The 27035-nt window shown below is 38.3% G+C and overlaps 3 protein-coding genes across 3 annotated transcripts; all 3 read right to left on the reverse strand.

The window, feature by feature from the left end:
- Positions 1-205: 205 nt before the first annotated feature.
- LOC133976416 (transmembrane protein 182-like) lies at positions 206-5061 on the reverse strand. Its single transcript, XM_062414625.1, has 5 exons — positions 4879-5061; positions 3908-3998; positions 3649-3777; positions 3417-3554; positions 206-538 (listed from the first exon to the last, which is right to left on the reverse strand). Exons 1-5 carry the CDS (start codon positions 5059-5061, stop codon positions 270-272), a joined length of 810 nt encoding a protein of 269 aa, XP_062270609.1. The 3' UTR covers positions 206-269.
- A 341-nt stretch (positions 5062-5402) lies between these two features.
- Positions 5403-12098, reverse strand: LOC133976431 (actin-related protein 3). Its single transcript, XM_062414642.1, has 12 exons — positions 11923-12098; positions 11518-11573; positions 10217-10341; positions 9995-10105; positions 9312-9407; positions 8680-8787; positions 8382-8525; positions 7604-7777; positions 7380-7472; positions 7159-7284; positions 6923-7006; positions 5403-6506 (listed from the first exon to the last, which is right to left on the reverse strand). Exons 1-12 carry the CDS (start codon positions 11964-11966, stop codon positions 6411-6413), a joined length of 1257 nt encoding a protein of 418 aa, XP_062270626.1. The 5' UTR covers positions 11967-12098; the 3' UTR covers positions 5403-6410.
- A 5925-nt stretch (positions 12099-18023) lies between these two features.
- LOC133976629 (ly6/PLAUR domain-containing protein 1-like) lies at positions 18024-26496 on the reverse strand. Its single transcript, XM_062414894.1, has 4 exons — positions 26448-26496; positions 23635-23769; positions 19076-19319; positions 18024-18192 (listed from the first exon to the last, which is right to left on the reverse strand). The coding sequence occupies exons 1-4, from the start codon at positions 26494-26496 to the stop codon at positions 18024-18026; spliced, it is 597 nt and encodes a 198-aa protein (XP_062270878.1).
- Between the last annotated feature and the right edge of the window lie 539 nt (positions 26497-27035).

Below are 27035 nucleotides of genomic sequence, written 5' to 3' on the forward strand. Positions count from 1 at the left end.
CAGGTGTTTTCACTCATACTGCCTGATTAGATCTCTTCTCAGGACTGTGTGGTGTGCACAATCAAGCACTGGGCTTGATTGACATTTCCCTCACCTGCCCCTGTGCACCTGTGTGGCTGAACGATGTACAACTATCATCGATCCTATGTGTACACGAGACATTTTTGAACTTTATGTAATCAAGCAAAGGTTTTTTTTTTTTGCATTTTCATTACAGGTACTGTCCAACGCCAAACATGAATAAACTGGATGTTTCTTTTTAAAGGGAGTCACAAATATTCATCCTGTCCTGCAACTTGAGGAATGTTGCCCCTCTTCTCCAGCTGCATACCGTGAATACCAACCAGGATATAGAGCAGGCCGGCCAGCATGCAGAAGAATACGGCGACAGGAGCCAGCAGGAACGAGGGGCCGTGTTGGATGCTGAGCTGGAACGAAGGACAGCTGGAGACTCTCTTATGGAGGACAAACTGCTCCAGAGTGTCCAGTACTTGGACCCACATCAGATACATCACCAGCACTGCCAGCAGACACATGCCTGACAGAGACAGACAATCATAGGAAATGTTGCTGCTGAGGTTCAAGATTCAGTCCAAATTGTTACATAACTAATAAATATTAATCATTGAATTCATTACATGTTTCCATTTCTTTTCTATTTTGCACCGGCTGCTGAATGATTGCACCAATCATCAAAGATTATTTAAAATACTTTGTGTCGAAGTGTCAGCTAATCTAAAGTGTTGTCAGCTTGTGAGATATTGTATAAAGTGATAAATAGTCCAAACTAACACTTTTACATCTCATATTTTAATGTGTAGATGACTGAATGTGATTTTGATTTAAAATCCAAACAGACTTGATGAGTAATATTGTACTTTTGCATGAATATGCTGTATTATTTTTGTTTTAAGGCTGATATCCTGTTCCCTTTGTTTGTTTGTGTATCAGGTGTACCAACAATTTGAAGGATAACTACATTTTATTGAGGACAACCAGAGTTTTATGTAAATACTTCATCCTGCAGGGAATTACACATTTGAGTTAATTTAAGCCTATATGTCATCATAATTAACATATTTAGACATTTTCTACTCCCGAAAGTAAAGAAATAAATATTTACAAGTCTTATTTGGCCTTTCTCAGCAATTGGAACTGAAGCATCATAATGTTGTCCTCATCAGTTTGTTATATTGTGTATTTTAATTAAATATTGATGCACATAAAGCCTGCTCTGTGGACACCTGCAGAACAAGTTTAAACAGTTCAAACCACTGCAGGTAGTGTTTGCTTTACTTTTTATGTTGCTGCAATAAACAATAAAAGTAATAATCATCATCAGTATAAAAGCTGCACACATTGTGACAGCTGACATGTTGTTCAGGCTGTTTTTGTTTGTGTTGAATAAGAAAAAACAAGATTACAAAGCCCAGCTCTGAAATGGCAACATTAACCTTTTACATCTTTACAGAAGATAATAGAATAGATGTAAATGTAAATGGGAGCTTATATAAACAATATTTGATTTTTTTGTGTGTGAAATGATTCATTATTTCAAAGGCCACCCTGAATAAATCCTTTGGTTTATTTTGCAATATATCGCTTACATAGATCATACTTTAAAGCATAATGTTCTTTGCATTGAAATGAAAGATATTTGGCTCATAGTCAGAAACAGAGATCACGTTCTAAGGATTTTGGCAGCCGTGAGCTGAGACTGAAAGATATTGATTATGGCTGATGTGTTAAGCAATGTTTGAGGTTTCCAGACTGTTCAAAAGAGATTAAAGTTAACTTTGTTGTATTTGAGTATATTCCATGTTAGAATAGAAACTTTAGGAAATCTTCCCGCCTTTTTCTCTGCGTGAACAGAGAAATAAGGAGCAAGAGGAAGAAGGTTCAAACAAAGAGCTGCCTGCAACCAATGTACAAAAAAAAAATCAATGGCCCTTCTCTTCTTCACATTCTCATAATACAAAAAAATGGAGCAAAAACACATAAACATAAGACAGAGAGAGACTGATGGTGTCTCCTCCTCCTCACACACACACACACACACACACACACACACACACACACACACACACACACACACACACACACACACACACACACACACAAACACACAAACACACACACACACACACACATACACACACACACACACACACACTGAGGCTTTTTAATAACTACGCTCAGCTGAAGGCAATTCTACCCAATGAGCAGGCCAGACCCCTGCTATCCACAATATCAATAAATACAACTTTTTATTTTTTATTACTGTTCAAGCTGGAAAGTATCAATATTATTTGTATGGAAAACATAAAAACAGCACTTATGTACTATTTAAAAGTTTTTTTTAATATAATCTTATACTTTGTCACTTTTTTGCACTGTCTTTAAAAAAACCTTACTTCAGTTATATTAATTAAAATACACATATTTCAGGTCATGATGAGGAGTCTGGTGCAGACATGGTTAGGCCATTGTTTTGTGTCATTTCCATCATAACTGTACGTATTGTAATGGTGTCTCATCTCATAGCTAGTTGTTGCAATACTGTAATATTATGTCTTAATGCATTTCTTTTTTTTAATTATTTTTTGTAACAATCTCAGAAATTGAACTCAACAGACAGGTAAGCAAAGCGTTCTGCTTTTCTTTCTAATCTGTCATTCCTGAAACTGAACATGTGAACATTTTTAAATCCAGGTTAAAAATATTTCTCTTTTCATGTGCTTGTGATTGAGCTCTTATAAAGCACTTTACATTTTAATCTTTCATTTGCACTGTATGTTATTTTAATCATATTAAAGCAAATCATTATTCTATGCTCTATTTTAGTCTAGCTTTTATTATTTCTTTCTTTCTTTCTCTTTCTTTCTCTACTTTTATTGTAATTGTTGTTGTTTTTGTTTTTTATTGTTGATGTTTCCAATTTTTTCTATAATTGTTTTTTTAATTGTATGTTTCTATGTTTCTAATTCTTACAGTTAAATGTTTGTTTTTCTGTAAAGCACATTGAGTTGCCTCTGGGTATGAGATAAATAAATAAAGCTGCTTCTCTGCTTTAACTATCAAAAAAACACTTCCTGTTGTTTATTGGCGGTTCAGTGTGCGTGCTTTGAATCTTCCTACACGAAAAAACTACTTTTTTTTCAACCCTAATAGAAACAGTGAGATTTATGAGATCCACTCTCAGACACAGAACACCTGGACTTGAGCAAATCAGCAGCTAAGCTCAGCTGTAAGCGATGACACCTAACGAGTGCTTTCTGTCAGAGCCACCACATTAACATACACAAAAACATATATGTGACTTCTAGGTATAAAATATTTATGTTTTACCAAAATCAATTTTTTAACCCTTCAATTATTGTTATCTTTTTTTTAAAGTACAATTCATGTGTCCTTACCACCACAAAGCTGAAGGACCCCACCCACTTTATAGAGTTTGTAGTTGTCCAGTGGGCTAGCACAGAGGACCATTAATCCACCAATGACAACAGCTGTCACACCTGAAACCAGGAAGATGCTCCAGAAGGTCCTAAAAACTGAGAGACATTGAAAAACAATGTTTGGGTATACGTGAAAGATCAGAACTGTAATTTATAGCAATGATTAAATACATAGCATGTAAATACCAACCAATGGCAGAGTAAGGTTCATAGGGCTCTGCAGGTAAACCGTGTGATTCCAGCTGTGGTCGCACTGGCTCATGAACAGGAAACGGGAAGAGGAAAGCGGCCTGGCAGACCACTGATGATGGCTGATTGGCTAAAGGGAGAAAAGCAGTTTCAATGTCTTTTTTATAAGTCTCTCATTTGAATCTGCTGTTATTTGCCAGCTTCAGAAGCCTAATCAGCATCATTTATGTTTTAATCAACCACACAGTGAAGGTTCTTACAGATCCAAAGGTCCCATATCGAGTACTCATGATAAAGGGCCATGAAGGAGCATCGCCAAAACAGACCCTCATGGAAGATCCTCACACCAGCCTAAAATCATAAAACAATGGCTTGAAATCTTCCTCTTGATATCATCTATGAAATTCTTGTGATACATTCGATGAATACTTTGCTGTAGTTATATCGGGCGTCAGACAACGCTTAAGGAATGAGTGTTTCAGTGCTGAGCTGCAGTAGAGAGATAGAGACAAAAAGAGGGAATCTTATAGGCTGCTAAAAAGACTAAAACTATTTGATTTAACAAACTCAGACTGCTGCAGCCTCATATTAACGGGCACTAGCTTGGAAAAGTAGACCAGTCCTTAACAGACACTAAGGAACAGCTAAAGGATGAGATTGAGGATTTATTTGAACTCCTAACTGGACTACATGTCATATTTGTGTGAATGTAAGATTTTAAAACCTGAGCCTGTTTCACAAAAGTGACACACAGATTATAAATGGCCTATTTTATATATGATTGCCACTTGAGTCCTACAGTCCTCTCGTATCCTCATACTTGTGTCGCAAATAAATTGTCTTTTAATTAGTAAGGTGCCAAAATGAGGATGAAATGATCTCATGATGCAGTTTGGTGAAACAAGCCCCTGGCCTTAATTTAGAAGCAGAACAGCAGAGCTTGTTTTATTTTGCAATGCTGCACACAGATGAGAAGCAACTTCAGCAGCTTCATATCAATTAAAAACCCATTTTACTGCACCTTTAATATTCCCTCTGCTGCTTTTACTCGCTTTTTTATTAAAGATTTGTGGCTAACTGTTGCTTGCATTATCATTTAGTTTAATTTTACTTTCATTTTCATCATCCTTGTGCTTCTCTTTGCCTCATATAAAGCACTTAAGTACTATTCCATTAGTACACCGTGACCCCGCTTTACCGTGTTCCAAGTGCTCAGTTGTATATTTAATACCTTGGTGCTGCTCTTCTCGTCTCTCATGACATTTCCTCCAGTCGTTCCTTCTGGCCGGCTGCAGGATTCAGCAGCCAGCAGCCAGTACTCAGTCCCACAGGACAGCAGCATGGACAGAAATCCTGTTGCTCCAAAGAAAAAAGCCAAGAAGAGGAGCACCTTCAACCTCTCAGCAGGAGACATGTCGGTCTGTCCCACTTCGTTGCTTCAGATTTCATACACAAAAACAACAAAAACCTCCCACATTATAAAGAAACATGCTTAAATCAGGATATCCATGTGTGCACTACTCCTCTACTGCAACATGAGTGACTGTCGTGAATCACACAAGCTTCTAGACAGTATTTCCCTTGCCATACTGTGTACTGGGTCACTTTAAAGGGATATGGTTACAGGGGATTTTTTACTCATACAAAAATAGCAGTGGTATATTAAGAATAGATGCCGCATTGAACATAGAGGCTATCGTATTTCCACACAAATTAAAGTGCAACTTCAGAAAAGAGAAATCACAACTGTAGAAATATCTCCTTGGCATTTATTGGAATGCCAGCATTGAAATCCAGATTTTGGTACAGTACAAGGCTTTCCAGTATAACTGAGATCTAGGCAACAGTGATGGTCCAACAGTCATTCAAACTGCATGTTCATATATTAATACAACTTTTTTTTTTTTCCAAGACAAGCCGTCTGAGAGATGATTAATACAAATAATTTAAAAAAAAAAGGTCAAAAGGAAAGCAGTGTGCAATCAGTCACAACGCTGCAGAGGAAAGAGGAGAGGAATTGTTGTTTCAGTGAAACCTGGAAAAAAACATTTGAACAGATTCACTTTTTTTTCTTCTTCTTTTTAATGTCTGACTTATTTAATCTAAATTCAAATACAGATTTTTTTTCCAGGTACTGAGGGACATTTCAAAAAAATTAAAAAAAATTAATCAAAAATAAAAAAAGAGAAAAGGAAAAAAATAACAGGAATGAAAGTTTATCTGATGATTGTTTTTTTTATGATGTGTATGTTTGCACCCATTTGATGCCTTGATAAAAAAATGCATTATTTAATGGTGAAAAATGATCTAGCTATGTGTGTCCTGCTTCTTGAAACAACCCCTCAGTTTTCTTTTTTTTGTTTTGTTTTTTGGAGTATATAACAGCAAGAACCCAACCCATATACACAGAGAAGTGCATTTTTACAGGACTCATGTTGATTAATTACATATTACAACCCTGTGAGGATATTATAAGTACATATACGAGGCACGCAGAAATTAAAGATTCTTATCACCTATTATTAACCTACTTGCAGTAAACATTTTTATTTGAGGATCCTTTGGGCTGAGTCACCTCTTTCCTCTAATTTGTGAGGAGATTGCCACACTTTTGGCAGTTTGTTTGGTCCACTGTCGCTCAATCCGAATGAACAGGTCTGTCGGAGCATCTGTGCAAAGGCTCATGGGGCTTCCACAGCGTGTGAGGTGTTGCGGTGCTTCCTCTGTCTTCCTCGGCCTCCGCTGAACGCGCTCCTCCGAGGCCTAAGACATGACTCCGAATACCGGGTTGTGGCGGCAGATGCTCGGTCCGATCTCCTCGTAGTCTTTCTTGGTGTGACACACTTGGTAGAACTCGGGCTGCCGAAACAAAATTACCTCAGTTAAGTGTCATTTCTCTTTATATTCATCAATGCGTTACAGCTACATCCCGACACATGCTCCACTTTGAGTATTTACAGTGTCAAGGTTTCAAAGTTTATTAAAAGGAAAAGATCATAATTTCCTTTGATTTATTGCCAAAGGTTAGATTGAAGTTAGCCTGGATCAAGGGTAAGGAAATCTGTCTACCAGCACATCTAAAGCTCACTAATTTACATTATAGTGCTTGTTTAGTTTGAGAAAAAACCAAAGTGTAAAAATGAAAAGTACACTGACAAGAAAACCCTTCTCATAGAACTCTTGGCAAGAAAGCAAATGTCTGTATTTCCCAAAATGTCAGACACAAAACCGATATTTGCTGTTAGAGAAGCTGAAAATAGTGTTTTTATACTCACAGTTGAAGCCAGCATTGATCCTCCGAACCAGACAGCGTACCTCTGCATGTGATGAGTGATGACCTGAACATCGATGGGCTTTGGCTGCAAAAAATAAAAAAGGATAATTTATTCAGTTATTTTTTTAAAAGGTCACAAAACTACTTCCTGAAGACCTATTCCTCTCCATTTCCAAACTGTCCTAGCAGAAATGCAAATCAATTTCCTTGCACAAGTCCTTATTTCCTGCTTCCTACCTTCAACTTGCCGCCGCTCAGTTCTTCGCTCATTTTCAGCCTTGCGTCCACAGTCCTCTTGAGGTCCCTCTGCAGACGTCTGCCAAAGTCCCTGAACATGGTGGAGCCTCCGGAGAGCACAATGTTCTGTGACACAAGAAAAAAGAGGCAGGTAGATGTTAATGAGAAGACGTCCACTCACTGTCATGCTTGTAAAAATGTAGAGGGATGTGTTTGTGTACCTTGTAGAGCGGACGTCTGACATCTATGGGGCAGTTCTGGATGACTTCGTCCACCACCTCTGAGATGGGCTGGGTGAAGTCTGGGTTGGCGAACTGGAGGAGATCAAATGGTATGTAAGTACATTTCAAAACATTTAAAAAACACGTGTAAACTACACTATGAAAAAAAAAAAAAGGTTTTGCTCATGAATTGTTCAATTTAAGTGAAAATAAATCTGCTGCACCTCAGGATGGAAGAAGATCTCGGGCCCCAGGAAGCGCTCATAGCCAACGTCGATTGTGAACTCCTTCTTGGAGATGGCGTTGATGCCCGTGTACTGCTTGATCCACTTGGAGCCGTCTGTGTCGTACTTGCTGAACTCCTTAACGAGGTCGGGGCAGACGTAGCTGAACCGCTCCTACAGCAACACAGAGGTGTAAACGGTAAAACTGTTAAGAGGATACTACCAAGACCTACAAAATGCTTAATTACCAAATAAGGCTCTGTAGTGACTGAATATTTTCTCTACTGTTCATTTCAGTTCCTTGAAGTGAGTCATAAGCTGCTGTAGCAACGCTGACCTCTAGTGGTCAAACTGAGCAATGCAAGACGGCGTTATCATCTTTTGAGTGTGTCACTCCCTTCAATTAGGAACAAAAACTGAGCATGACTCAATGCGAAAGAATGCACTGTCCTTAAACATCTAAAAGTGGCTGTGCTGAGGTCAGTTTCCCCAAAAATACACATCTAACATCAGTGATGTCACGTACAGAGCAGCACCATGTTAGGGTTTTGGTTGGAGTTCGTGAACATGTTTAAAATCGACAAAGTTTGAGTGTTTAATAAGAGGATTATCAATTTAGGGTGGAGTAAAACAAACAGTGAACCAGAATAATTTGTTCTTCCTGTCTTGTCACTTTTCTCTAAAGCATTAAATACTGACTGGGTTGGTAAATATGAGCTTTTAGACTTTCTTAAGGGCATAAAGACAGAATAAGTAAATTACAGGAAGCAATACTAACCTTGACAGCTTTGGCTGTTTCCAGAGATTGTTCAGGAGGTATCCCCACCTCTCGCTCCCTCAGCAGTTGTTGGGTGAAGTATGTGATGTCTCGACCGGCGATGGGGATGTGCTTAATGCAGCTACCGATGACGTACCCTTCAGCCTGGAGCACAAATATATATATATATGAGTTTGAGAATGTGAGAGGAGTGAAAAGACAAGCTTGTAGTGAACTTAAGATACGTTTGTTTCATTTCACTTTTTATGTCCTTATTTTGGAGAACTGTGAAAGAGAAGCCTGGGAAGGAGGAACGTACCACGGGGATGACGTGCGTGACTCCATCTCCACTGTCGATCACGGTGCCTGTCAGTGTGCGTTCTCCCACCTGTCTGGATGTCCAGGAGGCAGCCAGCGCCAGGACAGCCTGATGCAGAAAAACGCAATTCATTATTAAAAAGGCTGATGTGTAAATTCAAATCAAACTTTGTCACTTGTTTAAAAAACTGCATAATTTACAGCCTGAGTTTTGAAAGTAAGTAACAATCATTGTGATGAATGAAATGCTTAATAGTGAGCTTCTCTCTTTTTCTAACGCTGTGCAGGATTTAAATCAAATAGGAAAAAAAATCTGACTGTCAAAGTCAAAATGAAGAAGTGAAAATTTGCACTTCCTCATGAACATCCTCTGACTCATATTACGTTCTGTGTGAAAGAGTCAAAGCTATTTCAATCTGCAAGCCACAAGTCTGGTTACAAAAGCACTTCGACTAGCTGTGAACACTTTTCTAACTGTGGAAGTTTTGGTTTAACTGGTTTTAAATTTGGGCATTAAACTAAATTCATCATTCAATTCAACTGAAGCTTCTGAAAATAGATAAATTAGGTGTTGGCAGATGATGGTTGGTGGCAGATGTTGATGTCAGGTGCTGAAATGTTTTAGAAACTTACCTGAACAGCAATGTAGAGACCTGGGACGTTGAATGACTCAAACATGATCTCTGCTGTATACTCTCTGTTTTCAGGTGTGTTGAGGGGAGGCTCTGTCTGGAGAGAGAGAGAGAGAGAAAAATATCATGTGAATATTCAACATTTTGAGACACAGGAGAGGTTAACACACTTGACTTTGTACTATTTATGATTCAAACTCTTCATGTTTATAATGTTTCAGGGACAGTTTTTCCTGTCATGAGAAACTTGTTAAACTCTTAATTCCTTGCTTTATGATATTTGTGAAATTAGACAAATGTCTTGGTCATGCAATCAAACAGCCAGAGGGTTATACAGAGGAACAGTAGTTGTACTTATAAATATACAGTACAGAAGATAAACTGCTTTTGATGCCATGCTGCCTAAAAGAGAAGATCATAAAAAAAGCTACTGTTAAAACAACAAAGATTTGAGCTGAAGTGCAAATGTAGAGGTTTCAGACTTCAAATAGATTTATGAGTTTCTGACTTCTCACAGTTTGAATCATGTTGCAATGTATTTTACTACATGGCTAGACTGATGCAATAGGTTTGCATAAAAAGATGAACAGTTCTGAAAAGAAGAGAAAAAGAGAAACATTGCCTAATGTCCAACAGCCTGTATGTGAGGTCATTCTTATTTAATGCATGTAGCTCTGGTCTTACCAAGAGGAAATAATGATCTTCAGGTTCTGCCCGCAGATACTTGAAGATGACCTGCTCCATAAACCTCTCCATCAGGTCCCAGTCTTCCACTATGCCATGACGGATTGGCCACTGGGAATGAGGAAAGAAGAAATAAAATGTCAAATCTCTCATCTTAAAACATAAACCAGACCGCTTCACAAAACAAAATGTCCTCTGACCCAGTTCAACTCTCCTGTCTACCTTTGTTGCATATGATGGTTTGTCGATGGCTTCGTCCCCGATGAAGAAGTCCAGGTCATCAACCCCCTTCATCATCCTGCGCTGAGCCTGGTCTCCGACCTTGGCCGACTCTTTGATTGCAATACCTGATGATCAAAAGTGTACAAGAGCATTAAACTGAAAGCAAGTACTCAAGATATAGATCAAATGAAAAAAACTTAACAGCATGGTTAAAAAGTCATAATTTAAGACAAATCAATGCTAATAAATCCTATGATCTATCATTCCTATGATGATAAGTCCATTGATCCAATCTACAACCATTTTCATAATAGATTTATATTTTTTAGGCAAAACAACAAAAAACAGTTTTCTCCAGTTTCTCAAATGTAAAGATTTCCTGCTTTTCTTTGATAGTAAACTGAATATCTTTTGGTTTTCAGCTGTTTGCTTGGAAGAGAAATAAATACAAAGACATCACAGTAGGCCTTGGGAATTTGGGATGGAATTTTCTGATATTTTGTAGTGGTTAACTGGTTAAGTGGTTAACGGACAAAGCGCTCTGCAGATTAACGGATAATGAAACTAATCATTAGTTGCAGCCTAAACTGCTACTTCTGGTCTCTTTGTGGTGGCAATAACAAAAATATGGCCCCATTTTTCCTTAAAATGAAGAAAAATCTTCTATATGAAATCTATTTGTCCATCTGAAACACTTAAATCATAAACCATACTCTCTGAAAAGTATTACAATAAAGGCAACAGCACTGCAATTAACCATGATTTTCACTATCAATTTTATCAAAGTAATCGATTCATTTTGATCTATAAAATGATATAAAAAATAGCAGCTCATGGTGGCATCTTCAAATGTATACTTTCATTCATGATTAATATTGCATTTTTTTTTTTAAACAGAGGAGAAAAGAAAAGCAGCAAATACTGAAAATGTTGGAAATTGTGAATTTCTTGGCATTTCTACTCAATACATGACATAAATAATATAACAAAATAATAATAATAATATTCTATACACTTTTCAGAACAAAGAACTTAACAGAAAGAAAAGAAGAACTAAAAAAGGGCAGATAACATAGATCATAAAACAAAGGGCAATAAAATACACCAAAGTATGAACTGTATAAGTGTGGTAATAAAATAAAGCTTTATATAAAAGTAAATACAGATTATTTGCCTGATAAAATTACAAAACGTATACTGCACAATCATAACCTTAAAACTGCAGATTGAGTTATATTACTGAGTTTAATACATTTATAATTTGATGATATTTTGGGCTTTTTTGTTGTTGCTTTACTTACATGAAGGTATGATGAACTGAGGTTCTGTGTTTCCTGCATAACCAAGCTTAGTGTACCTATAAAAAACAAAGAAAAACAAAACAAATAAGACAACCTATTAAATTCAGATTTCCCAATTTTTTGGTTTCAGCATTTAAAACTGGAGGATAATCCAGGAAGTAACATTAGCTTCAGCAGCTAACAAAAGCTAACAAGCAAAGCCGTGTTGGAAAAATAACATTACAGCGTTAAAAAAAGATACTAGTACTGTACTTTGGCTCCGGTTTTAGACACAATAACAAAAGGATTAAGTAAGCAGCTGTGGTTAAGTTATGTTAGCAGACAGAAGGGCGTTAGCTGGAAGTTTGACAGCAGCTAATGGCATCCAGGCTAACGCTAACTAGCATCTGTTTATCTGCCACTTACCCGGTGCCACAGTCAACAACACAAGCCGGCAGCCGACCAGCCATGCTCGCTCTCCTGTTATCTAAGCTACAAGCGAATATGTCAGGCGTCCGATTTGGATGGATATATCTCTGCGGTGACCGATTATGAGCTCGCAGCAGCCCTGAATGAATAGCAGCAGCAGTCACGGCCGACACGGGAACGCTTCCGGGTTTCCCTAAAATATTTCTTCTATTGCTGAGTGAGCATCTGCGAAAAGGCTCAACACTGCCACTATGCGGCCAGAGATTGTTACTGCAGCCTCATTTTAACCCCGTAATAAAGCCTGAAGCATCAAATAATTGCCAGAAAATTCCACTTCTTGAAATAATTAAAAATGTTTGCACCAATATTTAATTATTATTATTAAATATGCATGCAGGGGATCTAGGGGATTCTAGGATCAGACCTTTAGGGGGGCTCAGCTCCTAATGAGAATATGACATACAACGCCCTGCAAGTGTTCAAACCCCCTGCTAAATTACTAATTTCACTGGATAACGTAAACTTCAATAAGAAATATTAATACATAGTAGAGTGGTCTACTATAATGTAATGATAATGGTTCAGAATAAACAATCACAGATTTCTACAGAGAGGACCCTGAGAGAAAGACAATATTAATGACAAAAAAATATATCATTATCAAGAAATGGCAACCTTTCATTACATATTTTAATAATCTGTCTGTGATGCCCCCTGAGTGAGATTCACCTGCCTGCTATATGTAATAATTTGTCTGCTCCACTGTCCATTTTGTGGTTGTATAAATGATATCACATTGTAGTTTGTACACAGTAGTTGGGCGTACAGTACCATAGAACCTGGTTTAATTGAATATGATCACACTGATGATTTAGAGGTCTATAAAACTCATGCATCAAATGTGATGATGACACAGGGTTAACATTAAACAAATATACTCTCACTGGCCTCTTTATTAGGTAAACCTCTCTGCCATAGATTCTATCATGAAGCTTATACATGTGCTGTTGTATTGGATGTAATTAAATTTGCACAGGTGTACCTAATGAAGAGGCTGGTGACTGTAGCTAGCATATTTTTTTATCTAAATCTGGAAATAATCAGAAAGTTTGGGGGCTTAAAAACATGAAAACACAAGAGGTTATGACAAATATTTAAGATTCTGAACTATTTCTAGGTCCACAATCAAATTTAAGCACATTTGAGGCACTGATTAATTTAACTCCAAAAGGTCAGATTCCTTTGAGTTCCCTTCCACTAAAGCATGGGTTCAGATGACAATGAGGGGGATTTGATCTACATCAGAGGTTCTTTCAAGTAATTAATGCTTTTATATTTGTTTGTATTATGTTCGTACATTAAATACATTTACAATGTCAAAAACAATGGTGCAAGCCAGTCTATAATTATATTTCATGTCTTTGTAGCATCTCCCTGAAACTAAAACAGTAGCCAATCTCGTCTCACCCTGACCCCAGCAAATGATGCCAGCGATTTAGCTCCCATCAAAGGCCAGACAAAATGATCCTCACCCTCCATGACTGCATGGAGGGCCGCTGATAAAGACGATATATGGGCAGGAAGGAGCTCTAGGGCTTGATTCTGGCTCCAGAGCGCCTTACAACATTAGAGCCAATCCTGAAGCCTGAGAACATTGTCCCTTTGTCCTCAGGCAGACTCATCACTCACACAAGAGTCTCTTCACCTCACATAGTCTCCTAGAAAGAGCCCTTGGCTCTGCTTCTCCTGATAGAAACAGTCCTCATCTCCTTGCTGTGGAGACAGGTCCGCTTGATAGAAACTCTCTATCAAGAGCTGTGGGTGAAACAATTTGTTTCAACATTGTCAGCAAAAGAGCAAAGATTCACCAGGAGTACACTACCAAAGAAAGACCTTCATGTTCTTTGTCCTTTACAACATCATCTTGTAATTATTGTATAAAACAAGCATTCAGAGCCATCAGAAGATTAAACCCAGGACCCAGCCAAGGGGATGAGTTTTCAAAGGGTTTCCTGGTTGGAATAGGTAATTTAATTCCAAATTAGTTTGGGAAAGTGTACCACTGAAGGACAATATCAACTGGGTCCTGCATTATTACTTTATTTAGTCTTGGTCGAGGGGCCCGGTGCCAAAATGTGGTCATAACAATTGAATTATTTCAGTTTATATTGTTCCCATATTGTGCTTTTTCCCAACTAAAGCCACTTTTAATCAAAAACAAGCTAACTGATATACAGAAAACCCGGCAGTGTTTGTTTCTGATTCTTAATATATTGAAGCTGCTATGAAGGAAACTCTTAAATTTGCATGTTTCTTCAATTTTCATGAAAATATTTAAGTTAATCACTCCTAGCATCTGCTACCAGCTTCTTATTCATTACTTGGTTCTGATTGGTCAGGGCAAAAACTAATTAAACCCAAGCAGAAATTGGGTAATGGGAACATAATGTCAGACTGAATGAATGAAATATTATGATGAACTCTTTTCATGACCAAATCAGCAGAAGTTGAGTTTAAATTCTAGATCCCAATAAGTGTTTTTATCTACCGTCTGATGGAGGTTTTAAAAGGAATTCAAAGTTCTGACCCTGATAGTCAGGTTTGATATTTAAATGTTACAAAAGTCTCTTCAGCTGTCTCGTTCTGCATCATTATATCAGCTGATGCCAGTTTATACAAGTGCTTCACATTCCTGCATGTTACTGTTTTGAATACTAGAGGGCACCAGAGCTTTCATTTTTAACAAACCACAAAGACCGCTGATCCTGACGAGTCATCATGAGCCATTGGTTCATTTATTATAATAATACACAAAGCTAAATGATTCATTTATAGCACTGCAAGCACCTCCACTGGATTTTTAGACCCTTCCAATACTACATCTATAAAATGTCCCTCCTGGAATGAAATAATCAGAGTACTGAGGGGTTTTTACAACCATTATTCAAGCCAGTTCTCTTTTATTTTGCTGGTTCTTTCAGAGATGCAATGCATTAAACACTGGTCTGATGCTTGTTAATTTTCCCACAGCTCTAGATTAATTTCCCCTTTACGCTGCTGTAACTTTGGGGTTTTTTAATTGTGTTTACTTTTCTTTATTGGCCCCTACTTATTGGAATGAAGATTTGTGTTACTGCACTGAAGTGGACTGGAGTGAAAATAAAGTCTGGTGCAAGTAGCTTGTATCAGGTTGACTGCAGAGTCATCAGATTTAGGATAATTGTTGAAACACACTCACCAGCTTCTTCATATCCAATCTAATATTTAATGCACTGCACAATTTAAAAGAATATCTTTTTTAATGTTGCTGATTCATTAGTTGGAAAATGATGGCTCTACATGTGATTTATGAATATTAAATAAAGGAAATAGATGAGATGCTTTTGAGTGGACTGGCTCTAACTCATTACAATACACAGTATCTATATGGCTGGACTGAGGGTAATTGAGTCTCTGGAGTCTTTTGATCTTGCTGTCTTCTGTTAGTCCTGCAATCAGCACCTGAAACAATTCCCGCCCACACAAGAGCAGATAATTTCCCCTTCATTTCCGATACACTTAGCCTGAACAGTAAACAAAGTAGATGAGTTGAAGTCCCTCATCAACTGAAGTATTTCCACTGCCAGAGCTCTAATATGACTGTTTGTGCACACGTCATTAGAGCAAGGCAGAGGTGGGCCTTATTATTTTTAATAATCTCCTGTTTTTGCTGCTTCTTAACCCCGGGAGATCTGCAGTCGGCACTTCCCCTCTGTGTTTATCTGTCCTGACTCCTTCCACCTCCTCCACCTCCTCTGCGTTGAGGCTTAATGATGCACAGTCATATAGGCGCAGTCTAACACTGCAGGATGCCTTTGCTGCTAATAGACCCAGCGTTCAAGCAGCATAGCACACACAACTGAGGTTAAACTTCATCATTCAACAACACTAAAGCCATCTGATACCACTGTGTTTATGTCTCACAAGCTGAACATTTGTTGCATTTCATGTCTCAATCAGTGTTTTTACATTTTCCCAAGGACTGCAGGATTCATTCTGTGGGAGCTGCTCTATTGTGTCTCTAACAATGCACCACTACATTATTAGGCACATAATTGGAAACTGTTACTTGGAAACACTATTATAGCACTCACAAGTCAATCATCCGTTCCTGGTGACACTTATCACAGCCACAACCGGACTGATAAGAAGCTGGGGGAGTGGATGTTTTTGGTGAGAGCGAATAGTTCAATATAAGTATACTTAGCAAAGGTTCCAGTTCATCTCTGATGTCTCATCCTTGCTGAATTACCTGCATTTTACAGGAATCAGACATGGATTCTACAAGACTAAAACAGCCATTGCAAAATGTGTTTCATGCAGAGTGCATTATGTCTGATCTGTATTCTCTCCTCATTCTGACAAAACTTCAATCTTCTATTTCATACAAGGCTTTTATCAGTTTCAGTGCATTGAAAACACTTGATAGAAAGAGAACACATTTCACAGTAACAAAACAAAAAAGGTAAAGCACAGTATGGCAGGAAAGATGTCTGAATAAGCATTGTAATAATGTTCGTGCATTCGCGTTTGAAACCCAGAGGCAAAATGCAAAAAAAACAATCAATAGATGAGTAATTGAGTGATGTAGCATACTAGCGTAGAGCTAATATAATAAACTCAGGGTTCCATGCTGCCCCTTAGCTTGGCTGTATGAAGGTTAAACACAAAGAGAGCATTTAGGCCTGACTAACCTCCCAGGGACCACCAGCAGTGGTGGATTTCATTTCCCAGAGAGTCAAATAAAGTCACCTCCTCCATCCATACCCCTAAAGGTTCATGCATGAGGTGAATTCTGATGTTAAGCTGTGAAGTTTGAAAAGCTTTTGCTGAGTCAAATAATGATTAAAACACTGTTCTACCAATGAAAACATGTTTCTTTCTTGGTTTTATTATAACATTACAAAATTTCATGTTTCATCAGTTCACTTTCTTGGCTTTCACTCTACTCCCCATTAATACATTTATGTGCAGCATTGTATACAGTGAGAGAATGTCTGCATTGTTATTGTGTACAGCACATTCAGTACATCCAAAGGTAACATTGTACATATTGAAAATAGCAATCTGCTGCAAGCAGTAAATCAAACATCACAGAGACAATAAAAGAGAAAGAGAAATGTAAACCTGCAAATTTCACAGAATGCACATTTGGACATGGAAATAAAGTCAATACTATAAGTCAAATGTTTTATTTTATAAGTGTAGATTAGAAAATACAGTATTTGGTCTACAGCACTGGCTACATGCAACACAAGCTATGATGTTGGCGTGTATTTAATTCTCTTAAGTTCTGAAGAAAACTAATGGGGAATATGGCTGATATCACCCTGAAGCAACTCTCAAGTGAGAATGTATTTGTGCTTATAGCTTGTTCTCATACTGCACTATACCTATGTAATACTATATTAGAAACTCACTGCAGCAGGTGCTTCCAAGTTTAGCTCTAAAATGGTTCAAGACCTCGTTTCATAAAGGAATATACGTAATATTAATGTCTCTTTAATATATCTGATAGCGTGCTTGTATACCATAATCAATTTTAAGATTGAGAATGAATAAGCAGAAACACAAATAGGCTTTCCAAAACAACTTCAGCATCTTCCTATCTCCTGTAGTAAAATGTCAATCAATACTGTTTGGCAGTGGAAAATATCCATAAATATAAATAATATGATAATATGCTGCAAGAGATCTCAGAAGCCTTCAAATTCAATCAGTATTTGCCTGAATCAAAGTGCCCTCTTCATCATAACACATGAAAAATAGAAGTAGTGTGAATTCATAAGAAAAATGTGCATTTTAAGCAACAACAGCAACAGCATCAACAAGAAATAAACAGCGGTTTCAAACCATAAATTCAAGAAAACTTAAAAATATTTTTTCCACTATAACTTTTACCAGTACCTTTTACAGCGTGTAATAACCGGAAAATAACTTCAGCGCAGGTTCCTCACAAAACGCTCCACTTCACAAAAAGCAAAGAAATTGAGAAACGGCTCGGTTGCAGACTGGATTGTCCTTTTCTAGCAACATGAGCGATAGACAATTGAGAAAGCTTAGTACTCTTCCAGCTCGCAGTTCTCCCGTGTCATTCTCAGTGGTTTCAGTGTTATATCGATTAGATCAACAGTTTTTCGTGACGCTGAGAGGTTACAAAGCCAGCGAAGGATCCAAATCTGCTCCTTCGGTACAGCAGTGATACCAAGTCTGGACTCCAGGATCAACCTAGGGTGAAAATGGACAGGATATGTGTTCATTCAGCCTTGAAGACACTGCATACCAAACATTTTAAGCATTCTTGTATTTATTTGAACTTCAGTGGCACCAAATATGCACTGAAATGACTAAGATTTGAAGTTTTTCTTCTCTTCTAAGCTACACTTCATGGTCTAAAAGTATATGCACACCAAATAAAAGCATGTGGACACCCAAATGAGGCTACAGTGACAGTCAGTAGTAATGACTGTAGCTTAGGTTAGAACAAAGACTAAACATGGGAGGAAAAAGCTAGCCCGGCTCAGTGTGAAGATAACAAAAACCACTGATTCAAACCTCTCCTCCAAATTGTGTTTAAATTGTTTTCCCAACTGTCTTTGTATTAAGCAAAGTTTAATTAACAAGCTGCTGAATGTAGCCTTATATTTAATGGAAAACAGGGGTAGTATTTGTGTTTATTTTAACTCTTTTAATTTGGCTTGTTTGGGATGAGTGGAAACAAATGTCAATTGACTTCCTGCATTGAAATGCTTAAAAATGCATGTCTTTGAAAAGAGTGGAGCTGATCTATTCATCCAACTCTGTGCCACTGTTCTGTTAATTGGAGCCTAGAGTGGCCAGGTGTTTGTTGGGTGAATAGATATTAAAATGGAAAACAATTAACCTAACTACACTCATCTCATTATGCACACTCTGTTGTCTGGACTGATGTTTATACTCAACTACTTTTTTTGTGTATAGTTTGCTGAAGGACAATCGCTTCTCTGCTGCCAAACTCTCTAACCTTGCAACATCACCAACATGAGCTAATTGAGCTCAAACTGTGAAGCATGAACTTAATGAACCAAAGACTGTATCAACTGTACAGAGGAGATGTGGTGGGACCATCTACGTCAGGGGGAGGAGGGTCAGCAGGGGTGGGAAGAGGGTCAGGAAGAAAAGGAGAAGCCGGTTCATCCGAGGGTTGGACGTCGCTGCCGAAGGGGCGGGGCGCTTCCTCTTGGGCCCGTTGCAGAGCGGGGTGTTGCAGCAGGAAATGCAGACCGAGTTGAGCTTCCCGGTGCAGAACTGCTGGTAGCCAGAGGAGGCGATCAGGCAAGCCCCGGAGGACGCACAAGACTTCCGATAATGTATTCCTGCAAAGACAGACAAAAAAAATGCTATGTATGTTATATTATGTATATTAGAGAGGTGATTGGTCAGTTATTCATCTCTGACATGTTGCAAAAAATATAACATCAGACTGACTCATTGTTCCCTTGCTGTAATTAGATTGCTGAGATTGAAGATGTCACATACTGTATAAGAGTCTTGTGTTTTGCAATGCTGCAACGTTTTATTGCACTACAGGGGTATGGAGCTATTGACTTCCTGTCTGGTCTTATTAACTGATGTTTGTCAGTGTGGTGTATGTTACTACAATTTGTATGCTTGTATGAAGAAGAAGAAGAAAAAAAAGTCATATTCTGTAGTGCTGTAACTTTTTATTGCACTCCAGAGCCTCTGACTCCCTTATCAAGTGATGTTTCTCTATCTGTTATCTATTGGTGTTATTTGTTTCTATGGTACTGTATGTTATGGCTGGTATTTTATCATTTATGGGGCATTTGTATTGTGTTATTTGTCTTGTGTTTTCTGATGTCTGCAAATGGAATTTCCCCTTATAGGGCAAGAAAAGTTTAGATTAAATCAAAGCCAGCAGGACATTTCATAATCTGGAAAAGCTTTGTATTGATGAAGGAGGAGAAATATGTACAGCCGAGCTTTTTTTGTTTGTTTATTGTTGTGCGGTGTTTGTGGTACATGTTTCTACAGGAAGCATCAGCAGTCTGCTTCTTTTTTGTCTGTCAAGGTAAAACATAAAATAAATAGCAGTAGAATTATTGTAGAGGTTCATTGTCCTGCTCAAGCACATCACACAACTCTTGCAGGCAGTGAATTTACAAACTTCCAATTACAAGACAGTGTTTGGAACCACCGGGCCACCTGCTGTTTGATATCCTTCACAACACGTGCCGTATGTACAAATCACCTTGCAAAACAGAATACTGGGCCTCAAGCTGTTTTGGGGTTTTTTTTGCACCAAAATCAGATGTTAATCCCTGAATCTTCTGAATTGTAAATTTACCTTGGCCTTGCTGGAAGTTTTGAACCCTCTTTTAGAGCTTTGAAACAATGAACATCAATAATCCCTTGCATGTTTCGGGGCCCTGGTTCAGCTCTTGAGTTCATGAACCATTCAGATGTCCGCTCAATTAATCTTGTTACACCTGTAGCTTTTTCACTCTCATACAGATGTTCTAACAACAAGTCCTCGATTTTCAGTTCTAGCTGGCAAAAAATCAGCATCCTTGTATTGTGAAAAACTTCAAGAGCTCTGATGCCAACATATTGGAGCTATGATACAGGTTATTACTATGATTTATAATATTAGTGTTTTAGCTATTAAGTTAATAATACAATAATGATAACTTTGTGTAGTACCTTCTATACAAGAGATGCAGCTCAAAGTGTTTTACAACAAAATATATTACATACAACCTCTCTCTCCCAACAGGCACAACTTCATTACATTATTAACATTATTTGCATTGTTCCCAAAAGATCAGTAAAGGAGATTACTTTACTTTGCTAGTCTGTTATCTGACTTATCAGCATTTAAATTAAATCATCTTTACACCCAATGATATAATAGAACTTTGCAGTCTGCACATTTTGAATGACCACACTTGGATCATTTCTTTTATATCATATTGTTATAAACACATATATACCACATTCTGACCAATCAGCATGACTATTAAAGCCAGTCACATGATCTAAGAGCTGTGTGGCAGATTATCTAAAGAAAATAGTGCTTAATGTTTGTCAAACTGCTGTAGAGGGACGTTTCAGCTATGTCAATTCTTCATGTTTTATTCTAAAACTGGACAGGTATTTGTTAAAATGGAGCGCAGGGTGATCACAAACAGCACGGAAATCACAGAGTTGGAGTACTTCCTCATTGCTGAAATGCTTGAGGTCAATTGCATTTATTAGAGCCGCATGTGCACCACTTCAACATGACATCCGAAGCTTGACAGACTTGCTAAGTTATGCCTGCTATGCTGTGACTGGACATTTCGGAGAACAGACAATTTGGAGCCCTACATGATGATCCACTTTATTCCCTCTGAGGAAGCACAGGGCTAATTTAATGTTGTGTCAGTGGCAGCTGAAGGAAAGTCTCCCCTCTTTGATGCACCAGCAGTATAAAAGTGGTTCAAAGATAGTGTTGTCTGCGATACAACCACAGCAACACAACACTGAGCTGCTTCATGTGGAAATGAGCATGAAAATGAAGACAACGGAGGTCCTAACATTCATTCATGTTGGTTTATGATGCGTAGGTTTTACACTGATGTGTTACAGTCTGATCCTCTGTCTTCAGACATGATTCCCTTAACAGTGAGTCTGAGTTCTTTGAAGCTGAACAAATGGGAGCAAAATAACAGATAACAATGTCTATTACACTGAAATCACAGAAGATTGTTTTGACCAGCCTCAGCTTCCTCCGCGGGGTCGCTAAATCAGACATATGAGGATTAAAAGGTCTTTTGAAGAAGTAAAAAGGGGATAGTTGGGTTTCCTTGGTGAGTTTTCTGTCTTATTTGTCATTTTACAGCGAAGAAAGAAACCTCCCAACGTACTGATAGGCTGCTCTTGCGAGGTCTTAAAATAAATGTCATCACAGCACAGAACTCTTTTTTTTCAACCTGCTGTTTTCCAGACAGACTTGTTTACGACAGCTCATCGCAAGTAAGACATCTATTTAACGTTAATTGCTTGCCCTCTTGTACGCACATCAAGAAAATTGCGGGTGCTTAGCAACTTAATAATAATGCCTCCACTCATTTAAATGGCAAAGAAATAAATTGTAACGCTCAGAGGTCAAGTACGTTTTTGAGTGCTGCGTTGCGTTCAGCTCGTCTCCAGTTTCCACACGGTCACTTTTACTCTGCAGAAAAATAGGAACTCTAACTTTGTACTTGGATATATTTGGCTGAGGCTGTGCTTTTGGCAGCCAAATGGCACTGTCATACTACATAATCCTACATAGTTTGTTCCATTCAATGCTGAACTATCAGGGTTCTTGGTAATCTTTGGTTTTTCTTAGATGGAGAGCAGATCCTTATAGCTACCAACAAGCTTCAATGTGGGGCTAAGAAAGACACTTTACTTATATGTGTACTCTAACCGGGGCACATGCACATAGAAAAGATACATGAAAGTACAAAAGAGTAACCAAATCAGTTCCCATATCTTCTTTAGTTCCACATGGACATCACAATGTTTCGACAACTCTGGACTTCAGGCCATCTTAGTTTGCAAATCATAAGATTCTCCATGCTTTTTATCTTTAAAATTACATAACTCATGAAAATTTAAACACAAATATAGTTTTTTTTGGATGTTTTGGGTCATTTCTTTGACTACTTAGTGGACACCTGACGTTTCTTTTACTTTTACTTTATTTCCTATGCTGTATTCTATGATGGATTCAGGCAGACGGTAGACAGTAGGCAGACAACCCCTTCTGGACGGCACGGAAAAAACAAACAAACAGCCAGATGGAGAGAATCTACGATAACATCGAAGCAAATATACAAACAGGCGACAAACTGACCACATGTTAGGAAACATAAATATTTCAAAAGTCAATAGAGTGACATATTTGCTTAACATATGTCAGCTTTTCTTGTGTCTGCGTAACATCTGGTTGTAAATTCCATTGTGGAGGATGTAAAAAGTTAAAATAACTGTTGACGGCACTGCTGTTTACCATTATCATTGTCGGCTGGCTGGCCTCATCTAATTTAACAGTCCACTGAAATAATATCCAGTTTGTTGTCTACCATCTGCCTGAATCCATTTTAATGCAGCATAATGTCCTTCCTCTAGATATGTGGATGGAAAAACAACAGGAAAGATTTCTTACCCTGTAAAAAAAACGTCCATCTACACAAATGAGGTTAAACTTGAGCTCATATCTGGATTTACACCCAAAACAAATGACCTGTCCCTTCATTCGCATCGAACTCTTTAACCAAATTTTATTGAAGTCTGACAATAAAAAGCAGCAATTCAGTCTACACTCAGATCATTAAAGCTTTTATATTTCCTATTCTAAACATCAGCTCACTCTCTACCAAGAACTACCACCAGATATGATGTTTTACATTTACAGGAGAAGCTAACCTGCTGTTTGTAATAAACTGATGGGTGGTTATCATGAGCAATGATTGCTACCAGGCTCGACAGTTTAAAGAAATGAGAGCCGGGTACAAAACATTGATGGGAAACCCAAATATTGAGCTGAATATTGCAACGATTGTCTGGCTTCTGCTGTGTCTCACACCTCACCCACCATGTGGTAGTAACTGATGTGTTTCCACACTGTAGCAAACTCACCATCAGGTTTGACCAGCACCTCCTTCTGGCACATGTCCTGTACGTTGACGGTGCAGTTGACGATGTACTCCGGCGTGGAGCAGTCATTGTGCTTCATCTCCTCGCACTGGTAGCACTGGATCTGAAGGGCATCTCCTGTCCAGTGGAGGAAGAGCAAAAAGGAAAAATAAACACTCATTCCAGATTTGTAAGACATACTGGAGTCTTAAATGTTAACAGATAGATACTCAATCATCAGAGTATGATCAGGAAAGAAGCTATGTGGTTGTCTTACAGCTGACAGGTTTATGTAAGATTATATTACCAGTGGAAATGAAATTTAATGTCATTTGAGAGAGAATATATGTAAATTGCATCGGTCACTAAAGCTTCCATTTCCTCGCTTTACATTGCACGAGTTTCATCCTTTCATGACAGGATACATCATTCTTGTCTTTTCTTGAGAGCAGAGCACATTATCGACATTTATTCACAACGTCTTCATGCCCCATAGTCTTGAAGATACAAGCTCAAAGTCAAGCAGCACAGGCGTTTTGTGCTTTTTGTGTCAGCACCTTTGATGGTGCTAAACCTCCAAACAAGACTAATGGCACTTTGTGAGAGTGCGATGTCATGTTGTCTGTCTTCCGCATGGTGTTGTGATACTACGCCCACTATGGCAGAGTGGCGTGGCTAAAGTTTCTCTGACTTTATCAAGCAAAAAACTGTAAGGCAGTCTTGTTTTGGGGTGTTTTTAGCCTTGCTTTCCTTTGCCTTTAGTGGCTGTCCCATGTGTCAACAGAGAGGTTATAGATTCATACGGTGAGGTGAGAACAAGCCATAAAAGCACACATCAGCAAAGCAAAGTGGTCTCTTTAAATTTTCTTTTACCCCGCTGGGTTTTACAGGTGATAAAGCTCCACTTACAATGCAAACAGGCAGCAAGAAAGGCTTGATGTACCCCACCTTTAGTGTATTCTCATTCTCTGAGGTAGTAAAAATGTGAACGTTTGACTGCTACCACATCGTCTCGTAAAGATAACATACAGCACTCTGCCCAGCGTTTGCACATTTCATGTAATGCTTTTGAAAGTGACTGGATGAGCTTTTTCTTTTACCCAAAATCCTTAAATGTCTATATTGAACATGTGTCCTGCAGAAAAGGAAAGACATCTGCTGAAATGAAGCCATCAGTCTTACAGTAGAATGAAGAAAGTCAGGTCTAGAGCCAACTAGTGCTGGTTATAAGTGACATCTGGGAGCTATTTTTGCAGATATTATACTGTGAAATGCACATATTAGTTGCACAGTGCCATAGGGAATGATTAAGTCTATAATTTACTGAATTTCTTAATTATTTTTCACAGAGAATTGAGAGATTAACACACCCATTTCTCACAAAAGTCATTTTTTTCTATGACTCAGCATTGATTGACAGCCTGGGTTGTTAAATTTAATACACCTGGCAGGTTTAATTAACATTTCTAAAAGATATCATCATCATCATCATGACAGCATCACATGTCATGGAGGCCTATAATCAAAAACGGTGAGTCCTACATGCAAACACGCCTGCCCTTTCCTTCTTAAATATCCCACACAGGCCATCCGTTCCCACTGACAGATATTACTGGTGTAATTATTGAAATGGCACCAATCATTAATCTCTACTTCGACAGCGCCATCAAACGCAGGCTCAACTGATAAAGGTCCACGTATAACATCACAACCCCAAGCCTAATTACTTTAAACCTAGCAAATGCATCAAGCCTCCATCCATCACCTGGGGAGAGATTGTGAAAATGAGGAACTTCTCTTTTTTCTTTCCTTTTTTCTTTTTAGGCGTACCTGGAGGCAAAATCCGGCATCTGACTTCAGCTGATCAGTTTTAGAAAATTGCTCTGTACTGTATGTTGTTTGTTGCACATCAGAAAACAGGCGAGTACAAAAAATAAACCTTTGCATTCAAGTGTGTAGAATGATTGCAAAACCAGTATTTTCTAATATCAATGCCATTCACTGCAATCACTGCAGATAATTCAAAATAAGGAAACAATATTATTGTTTTTTAGAAGCTGCCAGGAATGAAAAATTAGCTATTGGAAATATTCAAAGTTCCTATTATAATGCTTAACTATAATAATCTTCTGTGGATCACCACCAGCTAAATGGCACAAGAAGGCAAAATGTTCACCCTCAGAAAATACCTGCTCCAGAGAAATGGAAACAACCAGCTCAGGGCATCAGCTGATAACTATTTTTTAAACACTTGAAGGGTGTTATTGGCTTGAGTCTGTGTTACTATCTTTCTCCCTCTGTGCCAAAACTGCGCAGAGGTGTCTAGCACAGCACAGCTCTCTCAGCGCGCAAAAGCACCACCTAAAAAGCAAGATGATAGCCAGACACTGCTTTTTATTCTTTATCTGTTTAAAAAAAAAGCTTTTTCCATAATTGTAAGAGGTTGATCAGTCAGAGCATGTTCCCATGATGAGAACAGATAAATTGCAGTATAGTCTGAGTTATTTGGCACGGAGTTCGTCTAAGGTCTGTAACAGCTTACCTGGTAAAACAACGTTAAAATATGGATGAAAACATTTTGAAACAATACAAGGTGAGATTAAATGCTCTAAAATGTCTGAATGACTATGGATGCAATACATGACAAATGAATATTGCTTGTAAAGTGGCACCCCTGTTGCGCACAAATGTTTTTAGAAAGCACAAATGGGTGCAGTAAAAGCACATTTAGTTTTGTGTTACATGCACATGGGGAACCGCGCTCCAAACTGTGCCCTCACACATCACTGACTGCAGTCTCTCCAAGTTGGACCTACCTGCGTCGAGAAGGACTCCAAATAAAGTCACAAAAACGAGAAGACGCATTCTCTCCCAAATGACGCTCGGTGGGGAAACATCAGACCAAATGAACTTGTTCAGACGGAGGCATGCAGGACGAACCGCCGCGTAGTAAGCCCAGACACGGATCCGCTCATCCTCCCGTTGGCTGAGGTTAGAGCACAGCTCCGCAAAGTGAGTCTCCTCTCCAGCGCAACTGGAGACAAATCCAGAGCGCAGAAATCATAAAGCGCACCACGTGATGGGAGCACCCAGTTGGCATTTTCATATTTCAGTCAGTTTGTCTTGATGCCTTCATGAAAGAGAAATGGCTCAAATAGTCTCTATGGAGGATTAAAGCTCGCTTTGTTTTCACATTTAGTGAGTTTACGGATATTTGTTATGATATTTCTGTAATATTATTGTTGCGAGATATTTACAGGGGAACACATGTCCTCCTCCTTTAATATCTAGTATATGTAGTTTGTTTGTTTGTTTTTTATAACATTTACATATCAGGACTTTCTGTGCGTCTTTTACGCATAAGGCTTAGTGTTCATTGTTGTCACTGAAAATCTAATTAAACA

This window comes from Scomber scombrus, chromosome 24 (genome assembly GCF_963691925.1).
Source record: "Scomber scombrus chromosome 24, fScoSco1.1, whole genome shotgun sequence".
Classification (NCBI taxonomy): domain Eukaryota; kingdom Metazoa; phylum Chordata; class Actinopteri; order Scombriformes; family Scombridae; genus Scomber; species Scomber scombrus.

What these genes read in the sequence shown, in the direction of transcription:
- LOC133976629 (XM_062414894.1), bottom strand. Translation starts at nt 26,496, where the DNA reads ATGCGTCTTCTCGTTTTTGTGACTTTATTTGGAGTCCTTCTCGACGCA. An exon ending in TGGAGTCCTTCTCGACGCAG is followed by an intron (nt 23,770 to 26,447) that starts GTAGGTCCAACT and finishes TCCACTGGACAG; the next exon opens with GAGATGCCCTTCAGATCCAG. An exon ending in CTGACCCTCCTCCCCCTGAC is followed by an intron (nt 18,193 to 19,075) that starts GTAGATGGTCCC and finishes TTTTCACCCTAG; the next exon opens with GTTGATCCTGGAGTCCAGAC.
- LOC133976431 (XM_062414642.1), bottom strand. Translation starts at nt 11,966, where the DNA reads ATGGCTGGTCGGCTGCCGGCTTGTGTTGTTGACTGTGGCACCGG. An exon ending in TCAGTTCATCATACCTTCAT is followed by an intron (nt 10,342 to 11,517) that starts GTAAGTAAAGCA and finishes TTTGATCATCAG; the next exon opens with GTATTGCAATCAAAGAGTCG. An exon ending in TCACGCACGTCATCCCCGTG is followed by an intron (nt 8,526 to 8,679) that starts GTACGTTCCTCC and finishes TTTGTGCTCCAG; the next exon opens with GCTGAAGGGTACGTCATCGG.
- LOC133976416 (XM_062414625.1), bottom strand. Translation starts at nt 5,061, where the DNA reads ATGTCTCCTGCTGAGAGGTTGAAGGTGCTCCTCTTCTTGGCTTTTTTC. An exon ending in GATATGGGACCTTTGGATCT is followed by an intron (nt 3,778 to 3,907) that starts GTAAGAACCTTC and finishes TTCTCCCTTTAG; the next exon opens with CCAATCAGCCATCATCAGTG. An exon ending in TGAACCTTACTCTGCCATTG is followed by an intron (nt 3,555 to 3,648) that starts GTTGGTATTTAC and finishes AATGTCTCTCAG; the next exon opens with TTTTTAGGACCTTCTGGAGC.